The 12,343-nt window shown below is 44.7% G+C and overlaps 1 protein-coding gene across 1 annotated transcript; it reads right to left on the reverse strand.

Annotated features, from left to right (window-relative positions):
* Positions 1 to 637: 637 nt before the first annotated feature.
* On the reverse strand, positions 638 to 11,936 carry TNFAIP3 (TNF alpha induced protein 3). Its single transcript, XM_009960105.2, has 8 exons — positions 11,624 to 11,936; positions 7,227 to 7,417; positions 6,866 to 7,013; positions 6,502 to 6,672; positions 5,599 to 5,779; positions 3,215 to 4,125; positions 1,652 to 1,884; positions 638 to 913 (listed from the first exon to the last, which is right to left on the reverse strand). The coding sequence occupies exons 1-8, from the start codon at positions 11,934 to 11,936 to the stop codon at positions 638 to 640; spliced, it is 2,424 nt and encodes an 807-aa protein (XP_009958407.1).
* Positions 11,937 to 12,343: the final 407 nt, after the last annotated feature.

Consider the following 12,343-nt stretch of genomic DNA (forward strand, 5'->3'; position numbering starts at 1 on the left):
AGACCACTGCTGGTCTTGTCTCTGGCCGTGGTTTGCTGAGGGCTCTGTGAACACAGAACCACTGGCCATCAACACCCTCGAACACGTGCGGGAGCTCCTGCCTTAAGAACACCAGCAAGGACGTGGGCAATCCCAAGCAAGTTTCTTCAGACATCAACTGCAAGTTGCATCAGCCTGTCCTGGGGGATTCCCTCTCAGGAAAGACTTGCCTCTGACTGATGTACACAAACACAAAGGGCTCCTGCACCTCTGACAGTAGCTACAGCTCCTCACCTGGGAGCAGGGGAGGTATTGAGAAAGAGGCAGAATCGGGAAGTTCTTTGGACTCAAATGCTTCACACTTCCTCCTGGGAAGTCCAAGAATTAAATATGGCATTGTAGGAACTTAGTCATGAATGACAGCTCTGTGCAGAAGGCAACCTGCCCTTCTCAGCAGTCCTTGTATGCAGTGTTTAGAGGAAGTAGACACTTATTCCTGTTCTTGGGAATAAACAGGAACACGAGAAGACAGCTTATATTTCCCCCCACCCCCTCCCGCCCCACTCCCAGGACTGTTAAGTGTTTTGGACATAGCACCGTTTCAGTGAAGGAAATAGCTGGTATCGCTTTCTTGTTCTTTACCAACTCTTCCCCTCCGCTACCCATAGATCTGTTTGAACTGGTAGCATTCATTGCAGTAGCCGTTGCACTTGGCATTGCCATAGTGATCACAAGCAGGGGCTCGGCAGCGCTGCTTCGGGGGCTCCTCTGCAGCCGGGTCCCTGGCAGTCCCCGATGTCAGAAGCTGGCGCTGGCACTCCTGGCACAAGTCATCACTTCTGCAGGCCAGGTTGTTTCTACACGAAGCCACAGCACACTGTCTCTTCTGGCTACTCAACACTGCTCGCTGCAAATCTCTGTGCTGTCCCGTTCTCTTGAAAAACATTAAAACACATTGTCAGTTGCTGCGCTGGCAGCACAAGTGGCTTCTCATTTACTTTCAACTCTACTTATGGTTTGTATAGGTAACCACTGGGGGTTGTTGCAGACACAAGCTTCTTCTGAAAAGTACAATACGATAAGCCAAGTTGGGCGTTACCAAAGAAAAATCACAAATTCTGTCATTTCTTAGAAAAAAAGTGGTTTTATCTCTGGTAGCTCTCAATTCTAAAAGGGCCAAAACAAACCAAATTAAAAAAAATCTGGAATTAAAAAAAAAAATCTGTAATGAGCTCAATGAAAAAGGTGACATGAAGTGGACTAAACGCCTTGATGCAGTTGCATAGCTCTAAGGGTAAGAATGAAAATCTCTCTGCAACCAGCAAACAAACCAACTGTTGGTTCAATCGCTTCCACTGAAATTGCTGGTGAAGTCCCAGCTGAGGTAAAACTGAACATGGCCATGATAACCCTAAACTGAGAACAACGTGGACTTGGCAGCATTAGGTTTATAGTTGAACTTGATGATCTAAGGGTCTTTTCCAACCTAAATGATTCTATGATTCTCCTCGGTTTCAGCAGGTAAAATTCATGAGATACTCTACGCTTGCCTTTCCGTTATACTTGGGATGCAGCCATTTGAGGATTTTTTAGTACACATCCAGAGTCGTTCTCACAAGACAAAAACGTGCAGCGCTAAACAAAAGGAAGATTTTGAGAAGTTCACACTTACCTCTGGCTGTCTCACCAGCTGTTCTTCTGCCCTCCTGGCTTCCTGAAATCGCTGGTTCTGGGCTTTAATGAAGCAGTTCTGGCAGTACCCCTCGAGCATCGTGCTGCCCAGGGTGCCGCAGTCACGCCGCTGGCAGGACATGGTGTTACGGAAACCGGCAGCGGAGGTCCCTGGCTGACCCGCTGCTGAGGACTTCCTCTGGGATCTCCTCTGGTGGCGTAGCAAAGCGCTGTCTGTAATGCAAAGTAAGGACAGGAGGAGTTTAAATGTGCCCAATAGATCTGATGACCCAAAGCAACTATAAAAAGCTCCCCAGTTTAAAAAAAAAATAAATAAAAAAATCTACCAGCCTCAGGACAATCCTGAGACCCCTCAGTTGATGCACTTTCCTCCATGTTACAAATAAGGGAGCTAATACAGCCTTATTTTCATATCAGAAGTTGTTGAAACAGCTAATTTGGGAAAAACTTGCCCTCAGTGGGAAAACTAGATCCTACTGAAGTCAAGAGGAATTTCACCTTTGGCTTCAGCGTGTCATCTGTGATCTACCCCGACACTTCCCTTCCAGCCTCCCCCATTTCAGGCACATGGGGTAATGGAAATGCAGCAGCACAGAGCTTAATGGGAAAAGTGCCTTATGCTTTTTAGGCTTATCAAGCAATCTCATATATTCCACAATCACAAGGAAATAATTTTCATTGTGAACAATGCTGGAAAATAAGCTATTGCAAACTGGCATAGAAGTTTTCTAATTTGAAAGTATGCGGAAAGCACAGCATTGGCATGCTTGTCAGCAATGAAACAGTCCTAAGAGATAAGCAACAATTCTTTCTTACATGTGCCTTTCACCCTCTGTACCCAAGGGCTCCTTACTTGTGTAGAAGGGTGAAGATTTCATGTCATGATTTATTCAGACTATTGCCTTCCTAAAGCCCTGCCTTTAAACACACATGTGCACATACGCACACACATGATATTACCAAGAAAGATTTCAAGGTACATTATAACAATACAGTCCTAAGCTACTCCAAAATACGAGCACATTATCTACAATCAACTTGTACTTGCTCTGCTTATCAAGGCGACTCCAGAGCAATATACCTGTTACATCCAGAACAGATACAGATCTTCAAATTCATCCCAAGCTTTTTAAAAGCCTTGCTTACATAACTGGTTTTCGGTAGCATCAATACAATAGCATTTCCCTCACTGATCCCTACAACCCCTACAACTTGTCTAGCTGTGAAGAAAATTCATACCAAACCATGATTGCAGTGACTGGTGGGGAGGGATCAAAACCCACCCCCTCTTGAGCTAGTTTTGCTTCCATGAAAGCTGACGGGAAGTTTTACATGAGATTTCACAGATTTCCCACACTGATACCACGTGCCCCTTTACAGGATAATAACAGCCAAAAAAGCACCTTCTGCTCACACTGCTGTTTCTGCTCCACACTATTTCCATCACCCCCTGCCCTTTTAGTACCCAGTGCATGCAGAGCTTCATAGCTCAAGGAGGCAAATCTGCAGCCAAAGTGTCAAAGCTCGCCCCATCTCCACTTACCGTGGTTTTCCCTGTACTCAAAGAAACACAGAGTGCAAAAGCCCTCATTTTGTGATGTCCCAAAAAACTTGCAGCCAGGTTTCCTGCAGAGGTTGCCTCCCCTCTTGTCCTCGGGAGGCAGAGCCGGTGGCAGGGGCTCCTCACCACAGCTGTTGGGAGCCTGATGGCAGATGTGCTGGAGGAGGCTCTGCGAGATCTGGGATGGATCAGACGTAGATCTCTGGTGGCATGTGGGCAGGAAAGAGGGGCTGCCATTTGAGGAGCGCTCTGTGGACCTTTTGAAGCAAGTGCTGCATATGCCGTTGAAGGTCCTGTTGGCCTTCTGACTGCACACCTTGCATGTGGCATAGTCTAAATGTCTCCGATCATCCAAGTTGTTGCAAGGACCAAGCTGTCTGGAGTTGTAGCAGCGTTCGCAAAGCCCATTGTGTTGCACATTCAATGTAAAGGGGCAGTCTGGTGTCCTGCATTTCATGGCTGTGGTCTCGCTGTATAGGAAAAGGCTCGGAGCAGTCGGAGGTGCAGAGCGAGGCCCTGTTACAGGCCCTTCAGACGTCCATCCTCCAGGTTCACAAATGTCCCCACGGGAGGAGCCCGACCCAGCTACCTTCAGTTTCTCGGGTGCTGCTTTGGAGGTCTGCTTTCTTCCTTTGCTTCCTTGGGACCTCCGCTCAAAGCACTCGTGGCAGTAGGGCTGGGTATTCACAGACATGTAGAAAGGGCAATTCGGCGTTTCACATTTCACCTGTAAGAGGGAGAGCTGGGAAAAAGACAGTTCCTGTTTGTTCCTGGAGCAGGGCTCTCTTCTAGCAGGTTCAGTGTTCTCCTGCCACTTCTTGTACTCATGCTGTACCAGCTGGAAGTAATCTTCCACGAGGTTTATTTCTTTGGGTAGGTTGCCTTCATCTAACCTGTCAGCCAAAAAAGGAAGATTGCATCAGTGGTTGAAAAGGGCGGATGGTGGAGGTGGAGGCAAATACAAGCAACGTGGGGAAGAAATGTATAATTAATGCACATCCATATTACTCAGCTAGAAGATCCAAGATGTTAAACTGTTGCTGTAAATGGAAATAATTTTAAAAGCAGGCGTTCAGTTGATGTCAAACAGAGACTTTCACATCTAAAGAAATGGTCTGACACAGTGCTAAAATGAAGTATTCTTAAAAGGATTTTCTAGGTGAGGCTTTTCTGTCTGAGAGCTGTTTGTATGAAGAATACGGATAATCTCTCAGAACTGAAAAGTCCCCCAAATCCTGAATTCCTCTGAATTCCTCAGTGCTCAGCTGAGCAGAGGTTAGAGTGGAAGATCCCTTTCATCACCAGCCCACGCTGAGAACAAGCCTTCCCTACAGTGGGCTCAGGATACAGTTTATTACAAAATCTGCTCCTGGCTTTGCCCCGTTGGGTCTGTATCTACCAGCAGAATTCTTCAAACAAACTACAGGGCTTTGGTGCGGTATGTGTCACACTAGCATCCATCACACCATCCCTACTCTGCCCCTGACTGCAGGGAAAACCCCACATCGGAGCTTCACCATGCCACGGGTGGCAGGATGAGGAGCTAGCATTACTGGTAATACTCCAAAACACATCTGAGCAGTGGGAGTAGGGAAGCTCCACTGCTACTCTTTTCATATGCATGTATCCTTTGGGTGGGAGGACTTCAATTTTCAAGGCTCCTAAACCAGAACCACCCAACAACATAAATACACCTCCCTGTGTGGTAATGGAAGCAAAGACAGAGGATACAGGGAGTCGCTTCCCTCCCATGCTCATGAAGTGGGGTGGACACCGCTGCCAGCGTCCCCTAAATGTGAGAAGCTGATCGGTGCTGCCAGCTGCCCCCTGCACATTACTGATGCTCAGCTGTCAGGGGACGAGTGTGGATGCCGGTTCCCCCACCAGCCACAGCTTCCTGCCTACTGCCACACCGCAACAGCCCAGGGTGTCAAGGCATCTGCACTACGAACATACCGCCAAGTACTTTCCCTAAGGCAGCCAAAATTACACCAACTGCCCTTTATGCAACATGCCCTTACATAAAGCACAAGAGTTCAGTCTAACTAGTTCCTGGGTTTAACTACTTTTCAGCCACCCTTCTGTGTAATCTAAAAGTCAATGAAACTAATTCATCAGGTTTACTCTTCTAAAATACAGGTTTCAGTCTGCTAACTCTGAAGACATTTTTGTCTTTAAATTTGAGACTGGTCGGAACTCATACCACTTCAAAGCATGTTAACAGTAATGCAAATATTTTGTATTTCAGAGGGTAAACATGTGTATTACCATGGAAGGAAGGAAAGACCAAATGAACACACTGGGCTGCCCGGTTTCTCCCACCTCTGTAAACAAGATAACTTTGAGGAAACAGGAATGACACTCACTTTGCAGCATTTATTAGATGAGTTGTACCATGATCCCAGCCTTGCACTGGAATTTCTATCACTATCAAGTAGTCTTTTAGCAGCTGCTCTTTCTCCCTCTCTTCTGCATCTGTCAGAAAGTGCACACTCAGATCCTCAAATCTGCCTCGTTCACTGGTGACCAGAGGGACAGCCCGAATTTCTGTGGGGAAACAAGATGGATTGGCACAGATATACATTTTACCAGGCAGGAGTAACTACGAGATGCAATACAAGGAGACGTCATCACTGCAGCTGAATTTTGGAGAGAGAGAAGAACAGCTGGCCAGAGCAACCAGTTTCTAAACTGACACTGGGGGAGGACACAGACACATCTGCACTGCAAATCTAGCCCCATCCCATGGGAGTTTTAATGTCCCCAAAGGAATTTTCTTCTCAGTGTGGGCAGCATTGTAGATTGTAGTTTGTTATACCTTTCCATGTGATGATGCCCTAACCTGAACCTAGAGAACTGCTATCCATTCAGAAGAGATGCATTAAAAATGGCAAAGCATCTATTTCATTATCCCTGCCAGGCAGCGGTACACTGTGAGACCATGTCCTTCAAAGCTTCTTCTCTTACGACGAGGCACCGAAAGGGGGCCAGAACACAATGAAGCAGAGGCCACCCTTTGACTGATTCCAGACTGCAAGCAGGTGAGTTGCATCCTACTTTCAACCAGCACTTTGAAGGCAACCTTCAGTTTCTATTCAGATTTACAAAGCTGTTTCCGCTCACACTAAGAACATATTCCAATATGAATCTTTTACATTTATTCTAACTTTAAAAATGCAAATCTAAACCAGATTATATTTTAAATGCTTTATCAGCATGATGATATTGAAGAAGCTACATAAATACCAAACAAAGTACTTGAAAAATACCTGGCCCACTGTCCTTCAGAGTCACTAGTGGTGTAAAATGCATGTTGTCGTAGCCGAGCACAATTGGGTATCTGTAGCATTCTTCAGGTGGCCAAAGCAGAGGCAAGTAAATACCACCAACATTCAGAGGAGCAAAACTGGAGCCCGACTCTAAACTTCTCACCACTTTATCTGCATTAGGAAGAAAAAGAAAACACAAATAAGTATGTGCTACAGGCAAGAAAAAACATATTCCGGGTGTTTCAGAACAATTGCTGAAAACACCCTGTTCTGAAATGTATCTACCCAAAACCAACAATTGTCAACCTAAGATTACTAACACAGCACAGAGTAACATGGTGAGATGACTGGCTAGGCAACTCACCTGCAAGGACAATGACTGGCCTTCTGAGGATGTTAGCAAGAATAAAGATGTGGATTTCCTCCAGTGCATTATACGGAAGCCTGTTTCGAGCCCCAGATGTTTCTGGGGAGGTCATTTCGATTATGTATTCCCACTCCTCCTCCCAGTTCTGAGGAAAGAAACATCCATCAGCAATGGTTCAAAGACATGGAGGTCAGGAACCAACTGCAGCACAGCAGTGCTCAAAATAATCACATTTTCCCATTTCCTCCAAAGGAAGACTATTTCTGCTCTCCGCTAATAGCAGAATCCATGAAGCCAAAAAGTAAACGAAAGCTGATGAGCACTCAGAAAACAGCACCATTCCCTCATGCCACCTTACCCGGGTGTCATAGTGGAGTCCTGTTTCTACAAACTCCTGGGATTTAACAGCCTCCCGCTGCCAGCGGAGCTTGAAGTTCCGTGTGTCAATCTCCCTGAGTGCACTAAACAATGTTTTTCTTAAGACAAGGTCGATATCTTCAATACCCCACATGTACTGCGATGCAGCATGCATGAGGCAATTTCCATCACCTGCAAAAGAAGAAAGAGTACATTATTTTTAAATGGCTACTTAAATAAAACCCCACAAGTGTGCAGGACATAGCATTACGCTGTGCATACGCATAGACCCTGTGCACTTCTCTCTAAGCCTCGGACAAGGGTTTTAACAAGGAGATCATAGCTATGAGCTCTCTGCTCAGACACAGAAAGGAAGAAAGTCCCCTCTCTACTGTTTTGTCCCTTCACCGCTTAGTGTTAAGATGTCATTCAGCAATGCCCCTTACCTATCTTCCTTTACTTTGACTGATACCACGAACTAAACTTTGGGGTCCACTGCAAGTGTCAAACACAGTTGAAATAGCTTTTTAACACAACAAAGTCATCTTAAAATCACAAAAGAACACGTGAATCTCTCTCACCGGTGTTTATACGAATATACACCTGATGGCACAGGGTAGAGATAATGGAAACTACTGAGAAAATACTATAGTAACATCAAGCCTCACGTCCCCTAACGAGCACTGAATTGAAAGGCTTGGCACTTGGCCGTGCTTGATGGGAGAATTATAATAAAAAAGGAGACAGAAAGTGAAGAGTAGGTGATCTACGTAAAGCAATCACAGGAACACCTCTTGTTTTTCTCTCAGTACTGATAGTATGGTGGGCTGTTAAATATTTTATTTAGAGGGTTGTTTTTTAAAACACAAAATTAAAACTAAATAAATGAAAACCATAATGATTTGATTTTCATTTAAACACCCTCCTTGCATTGAAAAAATCCTCTTTACAGGTAGGAAGGAAAGCCATGTTCTGCAATTTCAGAGGGGAAGAAACTGAGAAGCAGAGGAGTTAATTAAAAGGTGCAACAAAATTTGCCTATGGCTGGGTTTCAAATTCTATCTCTAGCTGCCTTCTTTAAAAGGGGATGTCTCCCCTTAAAAGGAGACATCAAGAATCATTACTGCCGTATCCTCACATTCAAAACTAGGTCCAGTGTTTGCCACAGTGGTAAACAGATTCACCAAATGCTAAGAAAGCACACCAGTTTTCTTGGACTAGAGGACATCAACTATGGTAAAGCTACTAGATTTTTCTCATGTGGAAAAAAAATCCCACCCAAAGACTTAAACCCAGTTTGCTACATGCATTATGAGCTCAACTACACCACTTGTGAACACTTTTGCTACTTTTCCTATGAAACTGCAGAGAAAAACCTACAACAGATCCTGAAAAAGTTACCATTTGAAATCTACCCAACACTTCATAAATTGTTACGGACTCAGTGCATATCAGGTTCTTGCAACTGCTTTCTGGTTTCTGAAAGTCTTTGCCGTCCTGCAAAGCTTGCTTCAAGTCTGCAGGCTGCTTACTTGAACTCAAAAATCAGGGAACAACATATAAGACAGAAAAACTGACTGGGTTTCCTTCTGACCAAGAAAGATGACATATTAATCCTGCTAAAATTTTTGCTTTGCAAAATCTAGAGCAAAGATAAGATTTTTTCTCTCTCTCTCTCTCTCTCCGAGAGCTCACTTTCAGTTCTTTATTGAGAAGCACTGCCCAAAATTCCTTACACAGCACTCGGAATTCCCCTGCACCGTTTGACTAGCAATTGAGCAACAGTTGTACTTTTTGTTCTGCGGCGTGCAGGGCTGAGCAGCGTAGCCTCCCTCGGACTTTCCCGGGGGGTGTGGCTGGGCGAGCTGGAATGAATGCAGATTCATTATACAAGTGAAATCTCTACAGCCAATAGATGCTGGAATTTTTAAATTAAAAAAAAAAAAGTTTCAATTTTTATACCTCCTACTGCTTTCCTTCTATCCTCCATTCACACGTCTGCAAAGAAATGTGTGGTGATTCAAAAGGGCTTTTTTAATTAAAAAAAATCCCACCACTCCACAAACTCATATACATACTAGGTAAAATATACATTGAAAGATCCTATAGGAGATACTTTCTCCGTTTTCAACAATTAAAGCCTTCATCAGAAAAAAACCCAGAATTTTCTGAAGAAAGCCTACCGTTGATTGAAAGAACTAATATATTCCTCCCACACCTATGAGTTAAGCAGCTAAATGCTTTACAAAATACCCTTCATGCCACATGGGAGGAAAAAACCCCATGTTATTTTCTGGGATAATACAGGACTTCTCCAGGCTTCTGTCCCTTCTTTCAGGGATCCTCGCCTTCAGTCTAGTCTACCTTCTCTCTCCTGCAAAGGTCCCTCGCTGCGACTACTTTGCATAAACCACAGGTTCCCAAAGCCACTCCTTCTACTCATGCACTTAATGACCCTAAAGCACTGAACTGAAGCCGAGGTCATTGGCTCTGTGGGGTATGGGGGACCACAAACCAAGCCCTTGCTTTGCCTTCCCTCAACCTGCCCTAATGTTTCAGCATCTTGTATACTGCTATGCCTGCTCATGGGATCCGAGTCACCAGTCCACAAATTGTTCCCATTTGTAACACCGGCCAACAGTCATAAGACAATGCAAGAAGTCACATTTATTGACTATAGTGTTGTCAGCAACAAGGGCCTGTCCAGGCAGCATTAGCCCCTGCAGGACTTGTATTGACAGGAGATGAGGGAATCCAAAACCGATGCTCTTTGCCCTGGGCAAAAATTACACTCATTGTCCTTTTTCCTAGGAAATCTGTCAGAGTGTATCTCTTGGAGTAAAGTTTTGAAAACACAACACTTGGAGTGATGTGACCTTCCTAGTACCTGTGAAGCACTGCCTGACCCAGCTTCAACTCCAGTCCTTCTGGAAGTGCAAGATTATGCAATCTCCATGCACAGCCTAATTACAGTCATGAGAATTTTATGCCAGGGCAGAGGCAGCCCACAAAAGCCCAGCAGAAAGTCAGCGCCTCTATGACAGTTACAGAGACACACAATAGGATCACTGTCTTTTAGGTGGGGGTGGCAACATCCACACAGCGGTTCTATTTTTATGGCTTTTGCACAACACAGCTGCGTACAATCAGACTGAGAAATATGGTAGAACTTGGGATGGGAAGAATGTGGATGAGGAAGATAAGGGCAATGTGTATACAAGCAGATATGAAAAGAAGCATTCACAGAACATAACACAAGGACTTCAACGATGCTGCAGGTCCACCACACCCAGTGTATCTATAACCACTGTGATCTGCTCCTTGAGCAAAGAATATGTATTTTCTATGTTCCTGGAGTCCTCACTGTCTCAGCCTACCTTCCCAGTTTGGGGCAATCTGTGCTGTAGGGAATCCTGAGTCCAAGTTTGCAGCTGCATGACTGTAAGTCACAGCCATTACCAAATCTTTCCTCCACTGAATGTGAAATGCCCAGCTACTTTTACAGTCATGTGCAAAAGTTTCCTGCTCAAGACTGTGGACACATGTAACCTATTCAGGAAATTTTTGCACTACCGCTTTTACCTTTTAATTTACAGCACTTGATGCAATACAAATAAAGTAACCCAAAAGCCAAGTCCTAAAACCAGCACTGACCCTTGAAAGAAAAGGGCACTGCAAACTTTGTGTTTGCATCATACAAAGATGGCCATCAGTCACACACACGGGAGTTACTGGTGAGCCCTGGTGAGGGAAGGCAAGAGCTGGCAAACCCCAGCAGGTAGCTGGGAATGAGGGAGCCAGCAAGGTGCAGGATGCTGACTCCAGGGCTAGCAAGGGGAGGTTCCCAGAGGCTCCATGTCTAGGACGCTCCTGCTGGCACCACGGTTAAAGCTGGATCAGCAAGTGAACCTTGCCTGTCAGTTACACCAGCAGGGCTTATGGCAGGATATTAACTTCTGCTATATATACAAGAGAATGCATTCCTGTCACTCAAGGCATCTGAAGTCTCCGCTTGCCGGGCATTAAAGGCCGTTCGGCACTTCCGATGGGGCAGCCGACACATAGCAGAGTTGGATTCATGGACAGGCAATGGGTTGTAAGTGAAGTTTCCCACCTGGTATTTCACTCTGACGTGCCAAAGGTTACTGATATTATGAAAATACCTGTGAACTTTTCAGGCTATTCATAATACCGTGATATGAGCAGGGGTCTGCTACAGCCTCAGGACAGTACATCATGTGGAAAGAATTTTAGTTTACAAAAGTAAGATTAAAAGGCACCACTTTTTTAAAGCTGGGCGTTTCTGTTTCAGTAATGTGAACTCAGATGCTATTAATAAAGATGCTGTATCTGTATTACCCGTTTTAATGCGACTGCAAAGACCTGCTCATAACTTACCATTTGTCTTCAAAGGGACAAGTCTCCGAACTTCCATGCACCAGTTGAGCTTCCTCTGGCGCTCCAGCGAAGTCTGGGTGGCCTGGTCAGTCAGGGCCTTCTGAAGTGTTTCCCGAAACTGTGGACAAAACTGGCACATTCTGAACATTTCTATGGTGTATCTGTGCATAGTCCTGAAGTGGTGAATTATTCCACTGGGGGGTTTGACCAGATCTTCAGGTGTCCTCTCTCTAATCTTCATGGCTTTCAGCATATTGCTCTGATACAAAGCTTGAGGAAGGATGTGTTGGCCAGTCATGTTTCTAGAAGACATCTGAAATGAAAAAAAAATCCTTTTATTGGCAAGTTAGTGTCCTTGCATCACAGCACTGTCACTTCTGCAGAAGTTCAGAAGGCACTTTCAGGGGCGGGATTCTGGCTGCAGCTTTGCCTAAAAGGAGCACAGGGTGGATGCAGTCCACTGAGGCTTACAGAGATGATGATTTTCTAAGCTCATATCCATCAGCCTCTCTGCATGACTCAGATATAGACGCTAACCAGCTTATTCCAATCATTTACTGTCATAATCTACTGAGATATTAAAGATAATTTATCCATAACTAAGGAAACTGCATTATCTTTCCAAAAAAAGCATTTAAATCAAAGTGAGGATAAAAGAAGGCAAGATCAAGGGAAGGGAAAATTATCCTGGAAACTTGACTAATTGATAATTACACAGGG

This window comes from Leptosomus discolor, chromosome 2, assembly GCF_034619465.1.
Source record: "Leptosomus discolor isolate bLepDis1 chromosome 2, bLepDis1.hap2, whole genome shotgun sequence".
Taxonomy (NCBI): domain Eukaryota; kingdom Metazoa; phylum Chordata; class Aves; order Leptosomiformes; family Leptosomidae; genus Leptosomus; species Leptosomus discolor.